This window comes from Zosterops lateralis (assembly GCF_965231275.1).
Source record: "Zosterops lateralis genome assembly, chromosome: 27".
NCBI lineage: Eukaryota > Metazoa > Chordata > Aves > Passeriformes > Zosteropidae > Zosterops > Zosterops lateralis.
The window spans coordinates 585,033-598,003 of record NC_139787.1 but is presented as its reverse complement, the minus strand read 5'-3'; the positions used below and the strand labels follow the sequence as shown (position 1 = coordinate 598,003).

Genomic DNA, 12,971 nt, shown 5'->3' with positions numbered 1-12,971 from the left:
GATGGGACTGGGATGGGACTGGGATAGAACTGGGAATGGGATGGGACTGGGAGGGGACTGGGACTGGGATGGGACTGGGATGGGGAACTGGGATGGGGGAACTGGGATGGGGGAACTGGGATGGGGAACTGGGATGGGGGAACTGGGATGGGGAACTGGGATGGGGGAACTGGGATGGGGGAATTGGGATGGGGAACTGGGATGGGGAACTGGGATGGGGAACTGGGATGGGGACTGGGATGGGGGAACTGGGATGGGGGAATTGGGATGGGGAACTGGGATGGGGAACTGGGATGGGGGAATTGGGATGGGGAACTGGGATGGGGGAACTGGGATGGGGAACTGGGATGGGGAACTGGGATGGGGACTGGGATGGGGGAACTGGGATGGGGAACTGGGATGGGGGAACTGGGATGGGGAACTGGGATGGGGAACTGGGATGGGGGAACTGGGATGGGGGAACTGGGAATGGGACTGGGAGGGGACTGGGAGGGGACTGGGACAGGGAAGGGACTGGGAGGGAACTGGGATGGGGAACTGGGATGGGGAACTGGGATGGGACTGGGAGGGGAATGGGAGGGGACTGGGATGGGAATGGGAGGGGAATGGAATGGGAATGGGAAGGGACAGGGAAAGGACAGGGAAGGGACTGGGTGTCCCCCACACACTTTTTGACCTCAGGAAAAGCAGGAATTTTCCCTCCCCAATTCCCAGGTTTCTCAAAATTCCCCTGAAACCACAGAAAGGTCCCACCCCAGTGGCCCCAGTTCAGCCCAGTTCTCCCAGTCCACCATTCCCAGCCCATCCCAATATCCTGCATTTCCCAAAATCCCAGAACACGAGGAATTACACTTTAATAATTTAATTAATTCATTAATTACACATTGATATTGTGGGACTCCCCCTCCCTGGAGTCCTTCCCACCCACACCAATCCCCCACTGGGATATTTACACTGCTCCAAAGTCCTTTAAAAACCTCATTTTCTCAGGAAAAAAAAAGCCCAGGAGTGGGAAACATCCCAAAAAAAAAAACCTTCAAGAGGATATTCCTGCTCTCCCAGAGACAGATCCAAGGGCATTTTACCTCTGGAATTAAATAATTCCCAGCTCAGCGTGTCCAGGGTTAGTAACAGACACCAGAATTGGTTTGGGGGCCTCATGAAATCACAAAATCCAGGGGAAAAAAAAGGGAATTTTAGTGAGGCAGCAGCACCACAAATCCCCACAGAGAGCTGAGCCACACTTTGATTTTTTTTTCCTCAAAAAAAAGAAAAAAATTGTTCTGGTTATTTCCTTTCCCTGGGAGGTTCAGGAAGGAAAATTCCAGCCTTTATTTCCCTCCCAAAGTCACAGATTTATCCCTGACACTCATTCCTCATTCTCCTCTTCCTACACTCAGATTTCTTATAAAATTATCCAAAACAATTTGGGGTTGGATTTACTCTCTGCCATCAAAACCTTTGTGGCTTCATCACCCAAAAAATCCCCATTTTCCAGCCCCAAAATATTCCCTGTTAGTTAAAGGCAGATAAGGGGGGAAATGTTGAATTCCTGGGAAAAAAAAAAAAAGTCCTAAAATTCCTGGAAAAGTCAATGGGAAGGAAAATATTTTGGGAGCTAATTCCTGAAAAAAAAGTCCTAAAATTCCTGGAAAAGTCGATGAGAAGGAAAATATTTTAGGAGCTAATTCCTGAAAAAAAAGTCCTAAAATTCCTGGAAAAGTCAATGGGAAGGAAAATATTTTGGGAGCTGATGATCCAACGCTGAATCCACTGCTGTGGCTCCAAAAAGGAGTCAAAAATGAGAATGAAAATGAACCAGAAGTGTCACAACCCCCTCAAAATATTCCCAAAAATCCCAATTTAAAAAAAAAAATCCCTTTTTTTTTTTTTTTTTTTTTTTTTTTTCACGGTTTCAGTTTGAGCCAGGGATGGAGGATGGTGAGGATGGAGAGCACAGAGGAGGAGAAACCACAAAATCCAAGAACTCCAGGGCTGCTCCTGCACAGCCCCAGCTTTTCCAGGGGAATCACCAGGTCACAAACATTCCTCAGCAGGTCCAGGAAAAGGGGAGGATTTTCCCGGAGAACTCGGAGCAGGAGACGCAGCTGGAGCTGCAGCTGGAGCTGGAAACGTTGGATTTTGCTCTCAGTTTGGAGGTGGGGATTGTTTTCTGGGCTTTTCCCACGTTTTTTGGTGGTTTCAGCTCGTTCCAGCAGAAGGCGGATTTCATAAACATCCCGGCTCAGGTTCACCACCAGGGCAAAGAGGAAATACCTGGGGAAAACAAAAATGGGAGAGTGGGAAATTATCAGGGATTGAAGGGAAAATGGGGAGATTGACCATGATCAGAATCTGATTTACTGACCATGATCAGAATCCCATTTTACTCAGATTTTTCCAAAAATTTATATATCATTTCAGTGAGGTTAATAATTCCTACTACCACCAGGGCAAAGAGAAAATACCTGGGGAAAACAAAAATGGGAGAGGGGGAAATTATCAGGGATTGAAGGAGAAATGGGGAGACTGACCACGATCAGTTAGAAAGTGCAGGTTTATTTATGTTTATTACAAGACCAGACAGGACATTTGAGGCTCCCAAATACACACCTCAATCCACAGATGATCACAGGGAGTTTTTATGTCCAGGAGTATTGAATACCCAAAACACAAATGCACATTCATAACTCTGGTCTGAATTATTAAAAAACTATGGATATTGATCTAATACCGATTTATGTTTAACAGTTTAAAGTTACAAAGTGCAGGTTTATTTATATTTAACAGTTTAAAGTTAGAAAGTGCAGGTTTATTTATGTTTCTTATGACACCAGACAGGACATCAGGCAGAAAACAGATAAGAAATGTGGCTTTTAGAGTTTAGAATATAAAATGACACGGTGATGTAGCAGTTCTTATGGGCTGCAGGCAAAGTTTATAGGTTTTGTATTTTGGTCACTGTAAATTAGAATATTCAACACAAAAGGAGATTATATGGATTGGAACAAGGTGTGTAAATTAGAATATTCAACACAGAAAGAGACAGAATGGTTGGTCACTGTAAATTGGAATATTCAACACATAAAGAGATTATATGGATTGGAACAAGGTGTGTAAATTAGAATATTCAACACAAAAAGAGATAGAATTTATTGTAACAAGGTGATTGCTCTCTAAATTCTCTCCTCCTCTTTGCCTGATCTCTCTTGCCTCTCTCCTTTTTTCCCTTTATCTCTCTTTTCTCTCTCTCTTTCCCCTTTTTCTCTTTGGGGTTTTCCTTTAGCCCAGGCTGGTGGCTGAAGGCAAAACCCTCTTTACCCACCACCCTTGTAATAATAACAATAATAACAATAATAACAATAATAATAATAACAATAATAATAATAACAATAATAATAATAATAATAATCATAATAATTTTCCACTCTTGTAATAAGAAGAAGAAGAAGAAGAAGAAGAAGAAGAAGAAGAAGAAGAAGAAGAAGAAGTTTCCACCCTTGTAGTAGTAATAATAATAATAATAATAATAATAATAATAATAATAATGTTTCCACCCTTGTAATAATAATAATGATTATTATTATTATTTTAAAAATATTTTTTTTAAAAAAAAAAATGTTTCTAAAACATCTCAACTCTGCAAAATCCCTTCTCCCTGCCCTCCACAGTAATTCCTCCACCACCCCACCCTCTCCCAGCTCACCTGAAGGATCTCTGGCTCCACTTTTCCGTGTCGAGGTGGGGCAGAATCCCGGTTTTCCCGGCCCACAGGACGTTGTCACAGGCCAGGAAAAGAGCTCGGTTCAGGTGGGACAAGGTGAGGCAGAACCTCAGGACGGGGTCAGGGAGATGCAGAGAACGTTGGGCTCCCCCCAAAGCCTCAGCAGAGCCCCCCAAACGCAGCACTGCAGGAAAAAAAGTGATTTATTTAAAAATTATAGATATTAATCTGATACCAATATCCAACTATGAGGGGCAAAGAGTCTCTAACAGTTTAAAGTTAGAAAGTGCAGGTTTATTTATGTTTATTACGACACCAGACAGGACATTTGGGGCTCCCAAATACACACACACAATTTACAGATGATCTTTTTATGTCCAGGAGTATTGAATACCCAAAACACAAATGCACATTCATAACTCTGGTACATCCCATTCCCTGCTTTGTATGGTAATTAGCCCAAAAAAAAAACAATTAAACAGGTGTAATTTATTCTTTGAAATGGGTCAGTGGTGGTTTTTATGGGGTGGGGTCCCAAAATGATGAAGAAAGTTTGTCTTCCTCAACTCTGACTTTCTAACCTTTAGTGTTAGTGACAGCTAAATCCTGGTTTGTTTTTTTTTTTTCAGGACTGTTTGATTTATGATTGTATTGTATTCATGGGGGTCTATTGATTATTCGGGATGCAAAAGCCTGGTTTGACAGGTCCTATGATTGATTTATCAGTTCCTTCAGTGATTTATCAGTTCCTTCAGTGATTTATCAGTTCCTTCAATGATTTATCAGTTCCTTCCGTGATTTATCAGTTCCTTTCGTGATTTATCAGTTCCTTCAATAATTTATCAGTTCCTTTCCTGATTTATCAGTTCCTTCCCTGATTTATCAGTTCCTTCCAAGATTTATCAGTTCCTTTCCTGATTTATCAGTCCTTTCAGTGATTTATCAGTTCCTTCAGTGATTTATCAGTTCCTTCCCTGATTTATCAGTCCTTTCAGTGATTTATCAGTTCCTTCCCTGATTTATCAGTCCTTTCAGTGATTTATCAGTTCCTTCAGTGATTTATCAGTTCCTTCAGTGATTTATCAGTTCCTTCCGTGATTTATCAGTTCCTTTCATGATTTATCAGTTCCTTCAATAATTTATCAGTTCCTTCCATGATTTATCAGCTCCTTCAGTGATTTATCAGTTCCTTCAGTGATTTATCACTTCCTTCAGTGATTTATCAGTTCTTTCAGTGATTTATCAGTTCCTTCAGTGATTTATCAGTTTTTTCAGTCTGCCTTTTATTAGCAAAAGGAAAATCCCGGCTACATTATCTCAGCACTATCTATTTTGACTCCAGTCTTTAATTCTTCTAAATCAACGCCTCAGAAGGACAAAAAAAAAGGGTTTGTAGGTGCTAAACCCGCTCTGTTTTCCCTCAAACCCGCCCCCGGTACTCACGTTTGCGGCCCAGGCTCAGATGAGCCTCCAGCTGCTGGAGGCGGCTCAAAATTCTGGAATTGTCCTCGGAGCGGCTCAGCGCGGCCCCAGCCAAAGTACAGGCGTATTGGGCGGCCCTGGGGACAACGAGGGAGTCAAAAATGTGGAAAGACATTGAGAAAATTACCCCAAAACCTCAGACACCTCCTGCTTTTTTCTGGGGGTTTAAGGCCCACCCGCCTTCCTGGCATTTTGGGATTTTTGTGATTCCCCTCCTAGGGTTCTGAGGGTTCTGTAATCCCTGTGAGCGCTCCCTATGAAGCTCCACCACCTCCCTTTTCCCTGCTGAGCCCGGGGGAGCTGAGGTTATACCTGAGGAGGCGCTCCCGGGCCTGGCTCTGGGCGCTGAAGCGCACCCAGGCCTCCATCATGGGGGACCCCTTCACTTCCGGTACTCGCCGCGGCTCGTCCTCATTGGCTCTGCGGGGATCCGCCCACTCCTACCAAAACAGAGCCTGTGATTGGGCGACAGCGGTAAATCCCCGCCTCTAAATCTGTGTCGAGCGCTTTGATTGGTTGTTTTTACCGTTAATTTGCTTCTCCTGATCAATAAGATCGCGGCTGTCGTCCTGTACCGCTAGTTTGTGCTTCCTGAGTTTTGATTCGTTTTTGCGCCTGTCAATGTAACAAACCCCGCAGCGCGATTGGTCAACGAGCTCCCTAATCCCGCCCCCGCTTTACCGCCCCACCGCTATTTGGGTCAGTGAGTGAATGCGCCGCGCCCTGTCCCCGCCCCTCAAACCGCGCACCGCTCTGTGATTGGTTAGATTATAATTCCGCCCCGCCCCTCGCTCCCATCCAGCGCTCCTATTGGTGGACTGGGCGCTGATTGACAGTGCGGCTCTGAGGGGGAAGCGCGGCCATGGAGGCGGTGCGGGCACAGCGGTTGCAGCCCGGGGTGGGCACCGGGCCCCGGGGGGCTCGTCCCGGCCTCACCGGAGCCCCCGCAGGGCTCGGAGCGGCTCCGGGAACGGGCTCGGGGCTGGGGCTGCCCCCTCCGCCGCCCCCGCTGGGTCTGCAGGGCCCCCCCGGGGCAGGGACAGGCACAGGGCCCGGGGCCGTGCCCGGCCCGCCCGCCGTGCTCAGGGAGGCGGTGGAGGCCGTGGTGAGGAGCTTCGCCAAACACACGCAGGGCTACGGCCGCGGTGAGCGGGATCCGGGGGGGACTGACTGCGGGTGGCGATGGAGAGGGGAGGGAGGTGGGGGGTGTGGATTTTCCCTTATTGCCTTTTTTCGCTTTTACTTATTTCTGTGTTCTGTCCCTTTCCTTTCCTTTCCTTTCCTTTCCTTTCCTTTCCTTTCCTTTCCTTTCCTTTCCTTTCCTTTCCTTTCCTTTCCTTTCCTTTCCCCTTTTTCTTCTTTCCATGTCCTGTCCCTTTTCCTTATTTCCATGCCCTATTTATTTCCTTCCTTTCCTTTCCTTTCCTTTCCTTCCCTTCCTTCCTTTTCCCCCTTGCCCCTTTTCCTTCTTTCCATGTCCTGTCCCTTTTCCTTATTTCTATGCCCTATTTATTTCCTTTCCTTTCTTTTCATTTCCTTCCTTCCTCCCTCCCTCCTTTCCTTCCTTCCTTCCCTCCTTCCTTTTCCCCCTTGTCCCTTTTCCTTATTTTCGTGTCCTGTCCCTTTTCCTTATTTCTTTATTTTATGCCCTATTTCCTTCCTTCCTTCCTTCCTTCCTTCCTTCCTTCCTTCCTTCCTTCCTTCCTTCCTTCCTTCCCCCTTTTCCTTCTTTCTGTGTCTTGTCCCTTTTCCTTATTTCCATATCCTATTTATTTCCCTTCCCTTCCTTCCTTTTCCTTATTTCCATGTCCTGTCCCTTTTCCTTCTTTCCATGCCCTATTTCCTTCCTGCCTTCCTCCCTTCCTCCCTTCTTTTTCCCCCTTTACCCCTTTTCATTCTTTCCATGTCCCTTTTCCTTATTTCCATGCCCTATTTCCTTCTCCTTCCCTTTCCCCCTTTCCCCATTTCCCCTCTTTCCCCTCTCCCGTGCTCAGTGAACGTTGTGGAGGCGCTGCAGGAGTTCTGGCAGATGAAGCAATCCCGAGGGGCGGAGCTGCGGAACGGAGCTCTGGTTCTCTACGAGATGGTCCCGGCCGCCAGCCCCCCGTACGTGTGTTATGTCACCCTGCCCGGGGGCAGCTGCTTCGGGAGCTTCCAGGTACGGCCCCACCTCGGAAATTCCCTTTCCTGGATTGTTTTTTAATTATCTCCTCCCTGTGCGGGCGTTTTTCTGTCGATTCCAGCCCCTAAAGGTCTTTAGTTCCAAGGAAATCAGCTTGGGAGTTGTTGTTGAGTTGTAAATCACCCAATCTGGGAAGATTTATATGTGAATTGTGCTTTTTTTTTGTGTAATTTATTCCCTATTTTGTGCTACTTTGTGCTGAGGAAGGAGATGGGATGTCAAGGAAAATTGGTTGGTTGGATTTGATCTTCCTTTTCTTTCCCAGGATTTGATCTTTCCTTTTCCTTCCCAGGATTTGATCCTTCCCAGGATTTGATCCTTCCTTTTCCTTCCCAGGAAAAAGCTTTAAACTGGCAGAGGGAATTTTCCTCTGCAGGAATTCAGGATTTTGTCCCCAAAACCTTTTCTTCCATCAAATTCCTGCTGTGGGGCAGGGAACATCCCACTGGAGGAGTTTATTCCTTCACCCCATCCTGGGAAAAATCCTGACCAGAGAAATTAAATGTTCCCATCAAATGTTCCCATCAAATGTCCCATTAAATGTCCCATTAAATGTTCCCATTAAATGTCCCATTAAATGTCCCAAATGTCCCCAATGTCCCATCAAATCCTGGTTGTGTTCCAGTTCTTTCCTGCCCTTTCTCTTGGTTGGGAAAAATGGATCCAAAAGAACCAATTCCAGCAGCCACATCCCAAAAAAATCCTGATCTTTGGGGGAATTTGGGGTTTGAGGGTCCCATCAAATGTTCCCATTAAATGTCCCATCAAATGTCCTATAAAATGTCCTAAATGTCCCATCAAATGTCCCCAATGTCCCATTAAATCCTGCCTGTGTTCCAGATCCTTTCTTTGGTTGGAAAAATGGATCCAAAGGAACCAATTCCATCAGCCACATCCCAAAAAAAACTCCTGATCTTTGGGTAAATGTGGGATTCGAGACAACAAATTAATTAATTGAAAACGCAACCGGCGGTTTCGAACCGCGTTTGATTCTGCGAGATTTCCTAATGATTTCCTGATTCCACCTTTGCTCAATTCCCATTCCCTGGTGTTGTGAGGGGTGTCACCATCCTGGGGATGTCGTGACAGCCCTGGGGATGTCGTGACAGCCCTGGGGATGTCGTGACAATGTCTGTGTGTGTCCCCAGTTCTGCCCCACCAAGGCCGAGGCGCGCCGGAGCGCGGCCAAGATCGCGCTGATGAATTCCGTCTTCAACGAGCACCCCTCCCGCAGGATCACGGATGATTTCATTGAGAAGAGCGTCTCCGAGGCCCTGGCGTCCTTCAACGTGAGAATGGGGGACTGGAAAATCCTGGGGGAAAAAATTTAGAGTGGATTAGAACCCCTTGGTGGGTGGGTGGTTGATGACAGAGTAGGATTTTAAGTTTAATTTTAAGTGTGGTTTAATTCTCGTTTTTCTGCTCTTTGGGCTGCACTGCAGGGTGGGAGAATGAGGGTGAAATGTGGATTTTCCTGGCTATTTTCATGAAAGAGTTGTCACATCCACTGGTTTTCCTTGGTGGGTGGGTGGTTGGTGGAGGAGTAGGATTTTAAGTTTAATTTTAAGTGTGGTTTAATTCTTGTTTTTCTGCTCTTTGGGCTGCACTGCAGGGTGGGAGAATGAGGGTGAAATGTGGATTTTCCTGCCTATTTTCATGAAAGAGTTGTCACACCCACTGGTTTTCCTTAAAGCAAAGATTTTTCTAGGGATTTTAGTTTTTATCACTGGGAGCTTTGCATTCTCCCTTTCCTACTTTTGATTATCTCAGAGGGAATTCTTGCCACACCACCCGTGGTGTTTGGAGTGCTGTGAAAACCTTGGGATCGGTGCAAGGAAAAAAAATTCTGTTCCCAGGGAGGGAAACATTCTCCAAATTTCTCCAGGTTTTGTCTCAGATTTGTCTGTGGAGCACCAGAGTGACCCATGGATTAAAAAAAATGTGAAAAAATTCTTATTCTGTGCTGGCTGAATCCCACTGGGAATTCTGAGAGTGGGGAAATGATGCAGCAGGAGCAGCTCCTGTGGGGAAATGGCAGCTCCTGGCTGGAATTTCTCTGCAGGGCAATCGAGAAGAGGCAGATAATCCCAACACTGGGATCGGAGCTTTTCGCTTCATGCTGGAATCCAACAAGGGCAAATCCATGCTGGAGTTTCAGGTATTGTTCCCAGGTTTTTTTCAGATTTTGTTCCTGATTTATTTATATTTTTTTGGAGGTCTCATTTCCTGATTCGGTTAAGGGGTCCCCAACTGCATTTTAAGTCTTTTTTTTCTATAGAAAATCAACTCAGGGTTTTCCCTTCTGATGCTGATCACATTCAGGGTGCAGCAAAATCCTTAGAATTGGATTTCTGTCACTGTGACATTTCCAGGTGGTACCTCCCTTCAAATGTCCTGATTGTCCAGTTAATTAGTGGGATTGATCCTTAAAAAGCATTTTAAGTCTTTTTTTCTATAGAAAATTAACTCAGGGTTTTCCCTTCTGATGCTGATCACATTCAAAAAGTCCTTGGAATTGGATTTCTCACTGTCACTGTGACATTTCCAGGTGGTGCCTCCCTCCCCAAATGTCCTAATTGTCCAGTTAATTAGTGGGATTCATCGTTAAAAAGTATTTTAAGTCTTTTTTTCTATAGAAAATCAACTCAGGGTTTTCCCTTCTGATCCTGATCACATTCAGGGTGCAGCAAAAAGTCCTTGGAATTGGATTTCTCACTGTCACTGTTTGTTCTTTCCAAAGCATCCTAATCACCGGACTAGACATGCTAATTAAGTCTAATTAATTATTATTAATGCCTCTTTCTCTCCCTGCCAGGAGCTGATGACGGTTTTCCAGCTCCTGCACTGGAATGGGAGCCTGAAGGCCATGAGGGAACGTCAGTGCTCGCGCCAGGTGAGGCCAGAATTTGTTCAGAGGGTTCCACCTCCATCCTCCTCTGCAGAAATAACTCATTTACAGGGACAAGGGACTCTGCAAACTTGAGATATTTTAGAATATTATGGTTTTATTGCAAGGGTGGTGGGTAGAAAGGGCTTTGCCTTCAGCCACCAGCCTGGGCTGGAGCAAAGCCCTAAAGAGAGAATGGGGAGAGAGAGAGAGAAGAGAGCTCAGGGGTAAAAACGGGGCAGGAGCAGGGGAAAAACGTGGGGAGAAAACAGGAGCAAGTGAGGGGAGAGAGAGGAGAGGGGATGGGCCAAGAGAGGTGAGGGAAGAGGGTGAGAGGGCCAGAGGAGAGAGGGGAGGGCAAAAGGGAGGAGAGCCAGGACAAGAGGGGAGAAGAGAAGAGAAGAGAAGAGAAGAGAAGAGAAGAGAAGAGAAGAGAAGAGAAGAGAAGAGAAGAGAAGAGAAGAGAAGAGAAGAGAAGAGAAGAGAAGAGAAGAGAAGAGAAGAGAAGAGATCACCTTGTGACAATCCAATATATCCTTTTTTCTGTTGAATATTCTAATTTACAGGGACCAACTGGTGTGAGATACAAAACCTACAGACTTTGCACTGCTACATCACCATGTCATTTTATATTCTAAACTCTACAGACTCCTTTCTCATGCCCTTGTTCCCTGATGCCTTTGGCAGGGTGGAAAGGCAACATTCCTGTCTTTTTGTTTTCCTGTCTTTCATTTTCCTGTCTTTCAACCCAACTCCAGCTCATCCCCATCTTCCTGCCATGCTCACATCTCAAAGCTGAATTTAATTCCTATTTCACTCACAGCTTTTACTCCTGCAGTATTTTTTTACCATAAAATCATATCCATAAATCCCTCCTGTCCCATCTTTTCCCGTTCCCCCAGGAAGTCCTGGCTCACTATTCCCACCGCGCTCTGGACGACGACATCAGGAACCAGATGGCTCTGGACTGGGTGAACAGGGAACAAAACCTTCCAGGAGCTCTTTCCAGGGAATTGGCAGCCACAGAGAGGGAGCTGGACGAGGCCAGGCTGGCTGGGAAAGAGCTGAGATTCCACAAGGAGAAGAAAGACATCCTGTTGTTGGCGGCTGGTCAGCTGGGCTCAGCTCATTCCTCTGGTTGTTAAACCCACAGGATTTTGGTTTTTGGTTATTTCATGGTGGTCCCAACACTAATTTTTTTTTATTATTTTTTTTTTACCTGAATCTTGCACATTTGAAAGGAATTTTTAGGGGGGGAAAAAAGGTCCTTGAAGGGGTTTTAGTGGTTTTAATTCTGGTTTTTTAGAGCTCAGTCTCTTCGTTCCTTTATAGGATTTATTATTCCCTTGAAAACTCTTTATTCCCTTGAAAACTCACTCCTTATTCCCTCGAAAACTCTTTATTCTCTTGAAAATTCTTTATTTCCTTGAAAACTCACTCCTTATTCCCTGGAAAACTCTTTATTCCATTGAAAACTCTTTATTTCCTTCAAAACTCCTTATTCCCTTGAAAACTCACTCCTTATTCCCTTGAAAACTCTTTATTTCATTGAAAACTCTTTATTCCCTTTAAAACTCTTTATTTCCCTGGGAATTCCTCATTTCCTCATATGGATTTTTTTTTTCAGTCCCTTAATTTTTTATTTCCTTGGGAATTCCTCATTTCCTCATATGGATTTTTTTTTTCAGTCCCTTAATTTTTTATTTCCCTGGGAATTCCTCCTATGGATCATTCCCTGTCCCTTCTATCCATATCCAGATAGAATTTAAACTATATTTAGCTTAAAAAAAATATCTTTTTATGACATGGAATTGTTTCAAACAGCTCCAGGTTCAAGGTTCACCCAAGAAAATTTGTGTTTATCCATAGAAAATTTCCATTTTACTCCCCTTTTCCCCAGCAAAATGGGACTATAAACTCAATTCCAAGCCAGATTTCTTTTTTTTTTACCCAAGTTTAGAGTTTTTCCCACTTTTTACCCATTTAAACCCTTCAGATTTCCTCCCTCCTCCTTCCCTCTGTGTCACCACAGGTTATTCCAGCAATAATCAATGTTTTAGGATAAAATTGGGATAATCCCAATATCTGTAGGTACCCCATTTTTATATCTGCATCCTAACAAGCAGATATATATATATGTTTATATATATTTTTTATATTTTCTACAAACACTTATTAACGTTTGATGTCGCTGGAAATGGGATTTAAAAGGGATTTTTTTGGGGGGGGGGAGGGTGTAATTTTCCTGAAATATTGGAAAATTTTGATTTAAGATTAATGGAATTAATCCTGCAGTTTATTCCCCTGATTCTGCATTTAAGGGAATCCCTGAAACTCCTTCTGGTGGTTTTTTATGCTCAAAAAAAATCAAATTCCAGGAAGATTTGGGGAGTTCATTGCTGTGGAAAGAAAGAAGAAAAAGGAAGAAAAACAGACATTCCATTGCTAATTTAGAAGCATCGAATCTCCTTGGAAAAGTGTAAAATAATTTTAAAAATTCGAGTTTTCTCAGCACGGAGAAAGTTTGTGCTCCTTGTTGAGACGACAGAATAATGGAAATCCGTCTGGATAAACACTCCTGTGTATTTTATACAATAAACTCAGCGACTTTGGTTAACTTTGGTGTTATTTTGCTCATTTTGAAGCTCTTTGAGCCGCCTCGGGGGTTAAAAATCCGCGGGCGGAAAAAGAAGCGC

At 44.5% G+C, this 12,971-nt stretch overlaps 2 protein-coding genes and 1 long non-coding RNA gene across 3 annotated transcripts; 2 read left to right on the top strand and 1 right to left on the bottom strand.

Moving 5' to 3' along the window:
• Positions 1–1,265: 1,265 nt before the first annotated feature.
• PEX11B (peroxisomal biogenesis factor 11 beta) lies at positions 1,266–5,648 on the bottom strand. The gene is made up of 4 exons (XM_083879091.1): positions 5,519–5,648; positions 5,168–5,283; positions 3,707–3,908; positions 1,266–2,277 (listed from the first exon to the last, which is right to left on the bottom strand). The coding sequence occupies exons 1-4, from the start codon at positions 5,575–5,577 to the stop codon at positions 1,908–1,910; spliced, it is 747 nt and encodes a 248-aa protein (XP_083735217.1). The 5' UTR covers positions 5,578–5,648; the 3' UTR covers positions 1,266–1,907.
• On the top strand, positions 2,764–3,603 carry LOC310919657. Its single transcript, XR_014591837.1, has 2 exons — positions 2,764–3,112; positions 3,166–3,603. It is a non-coding gene; the product is annotated as an uncharacterized lncRNA (long non-coding RNA).
• Positions 5,649–6,068: 420 nt separating the features above from the next.
• On the top strand, positions 6,069–12,892 carry LIX1L (limb and CNS expressed 1 like; the record flags this gene model as incomplete). The annotated part of the gene is made up of 6 exons (XM_083879027.1): positions 6,069–6,351; positions 7,201–7,364; positions 8,537–8,677; positions 9,451–9,546; positions 10,204–10,281; positions 11,178–12,892. The coding sequence occupies 6 exons, from the start codon at positions 6,069–6,071 to the stop codon at positions 11,418–11,420; spliced, it is 1,005 nt and encodes a 334-aa protein (XP_083735153.1). The 3' UTR covers positions 11,421–12,892.
• Between the last annotated feature and the right edge of the window lie 79 nt (positions 12,893–12,971).

What these genes read in the sequence shown, in the direction of transcription:
- PEX11B (XM_083879091.1), bottom strand. Translation starts at nt 5,577, where the DNA reads ATGATGGAGGCCTGGGTGCGCTTCAGCGCCCAGAGCCAGGCCCGGGAG. An exon ending in GCCCGGGAGCGCCTCCTCAG is followed by an intron (nt 5,284 to 5,518) that starts GTATAACCTCAG and finishes CGTTGTCCCCAG; the next exon opens with GGCCGCCCAATACGCCTGTA. An exon ending in TCTGAGCCTGGGCCGCAAAC is followed by an intron (nt 3,909 to 5,167) that starts GTGAGTACCGGG and finishes TTTTTCCTGCAG; the next exon opens with TGCTGCGTTTGGGGGGCTCT.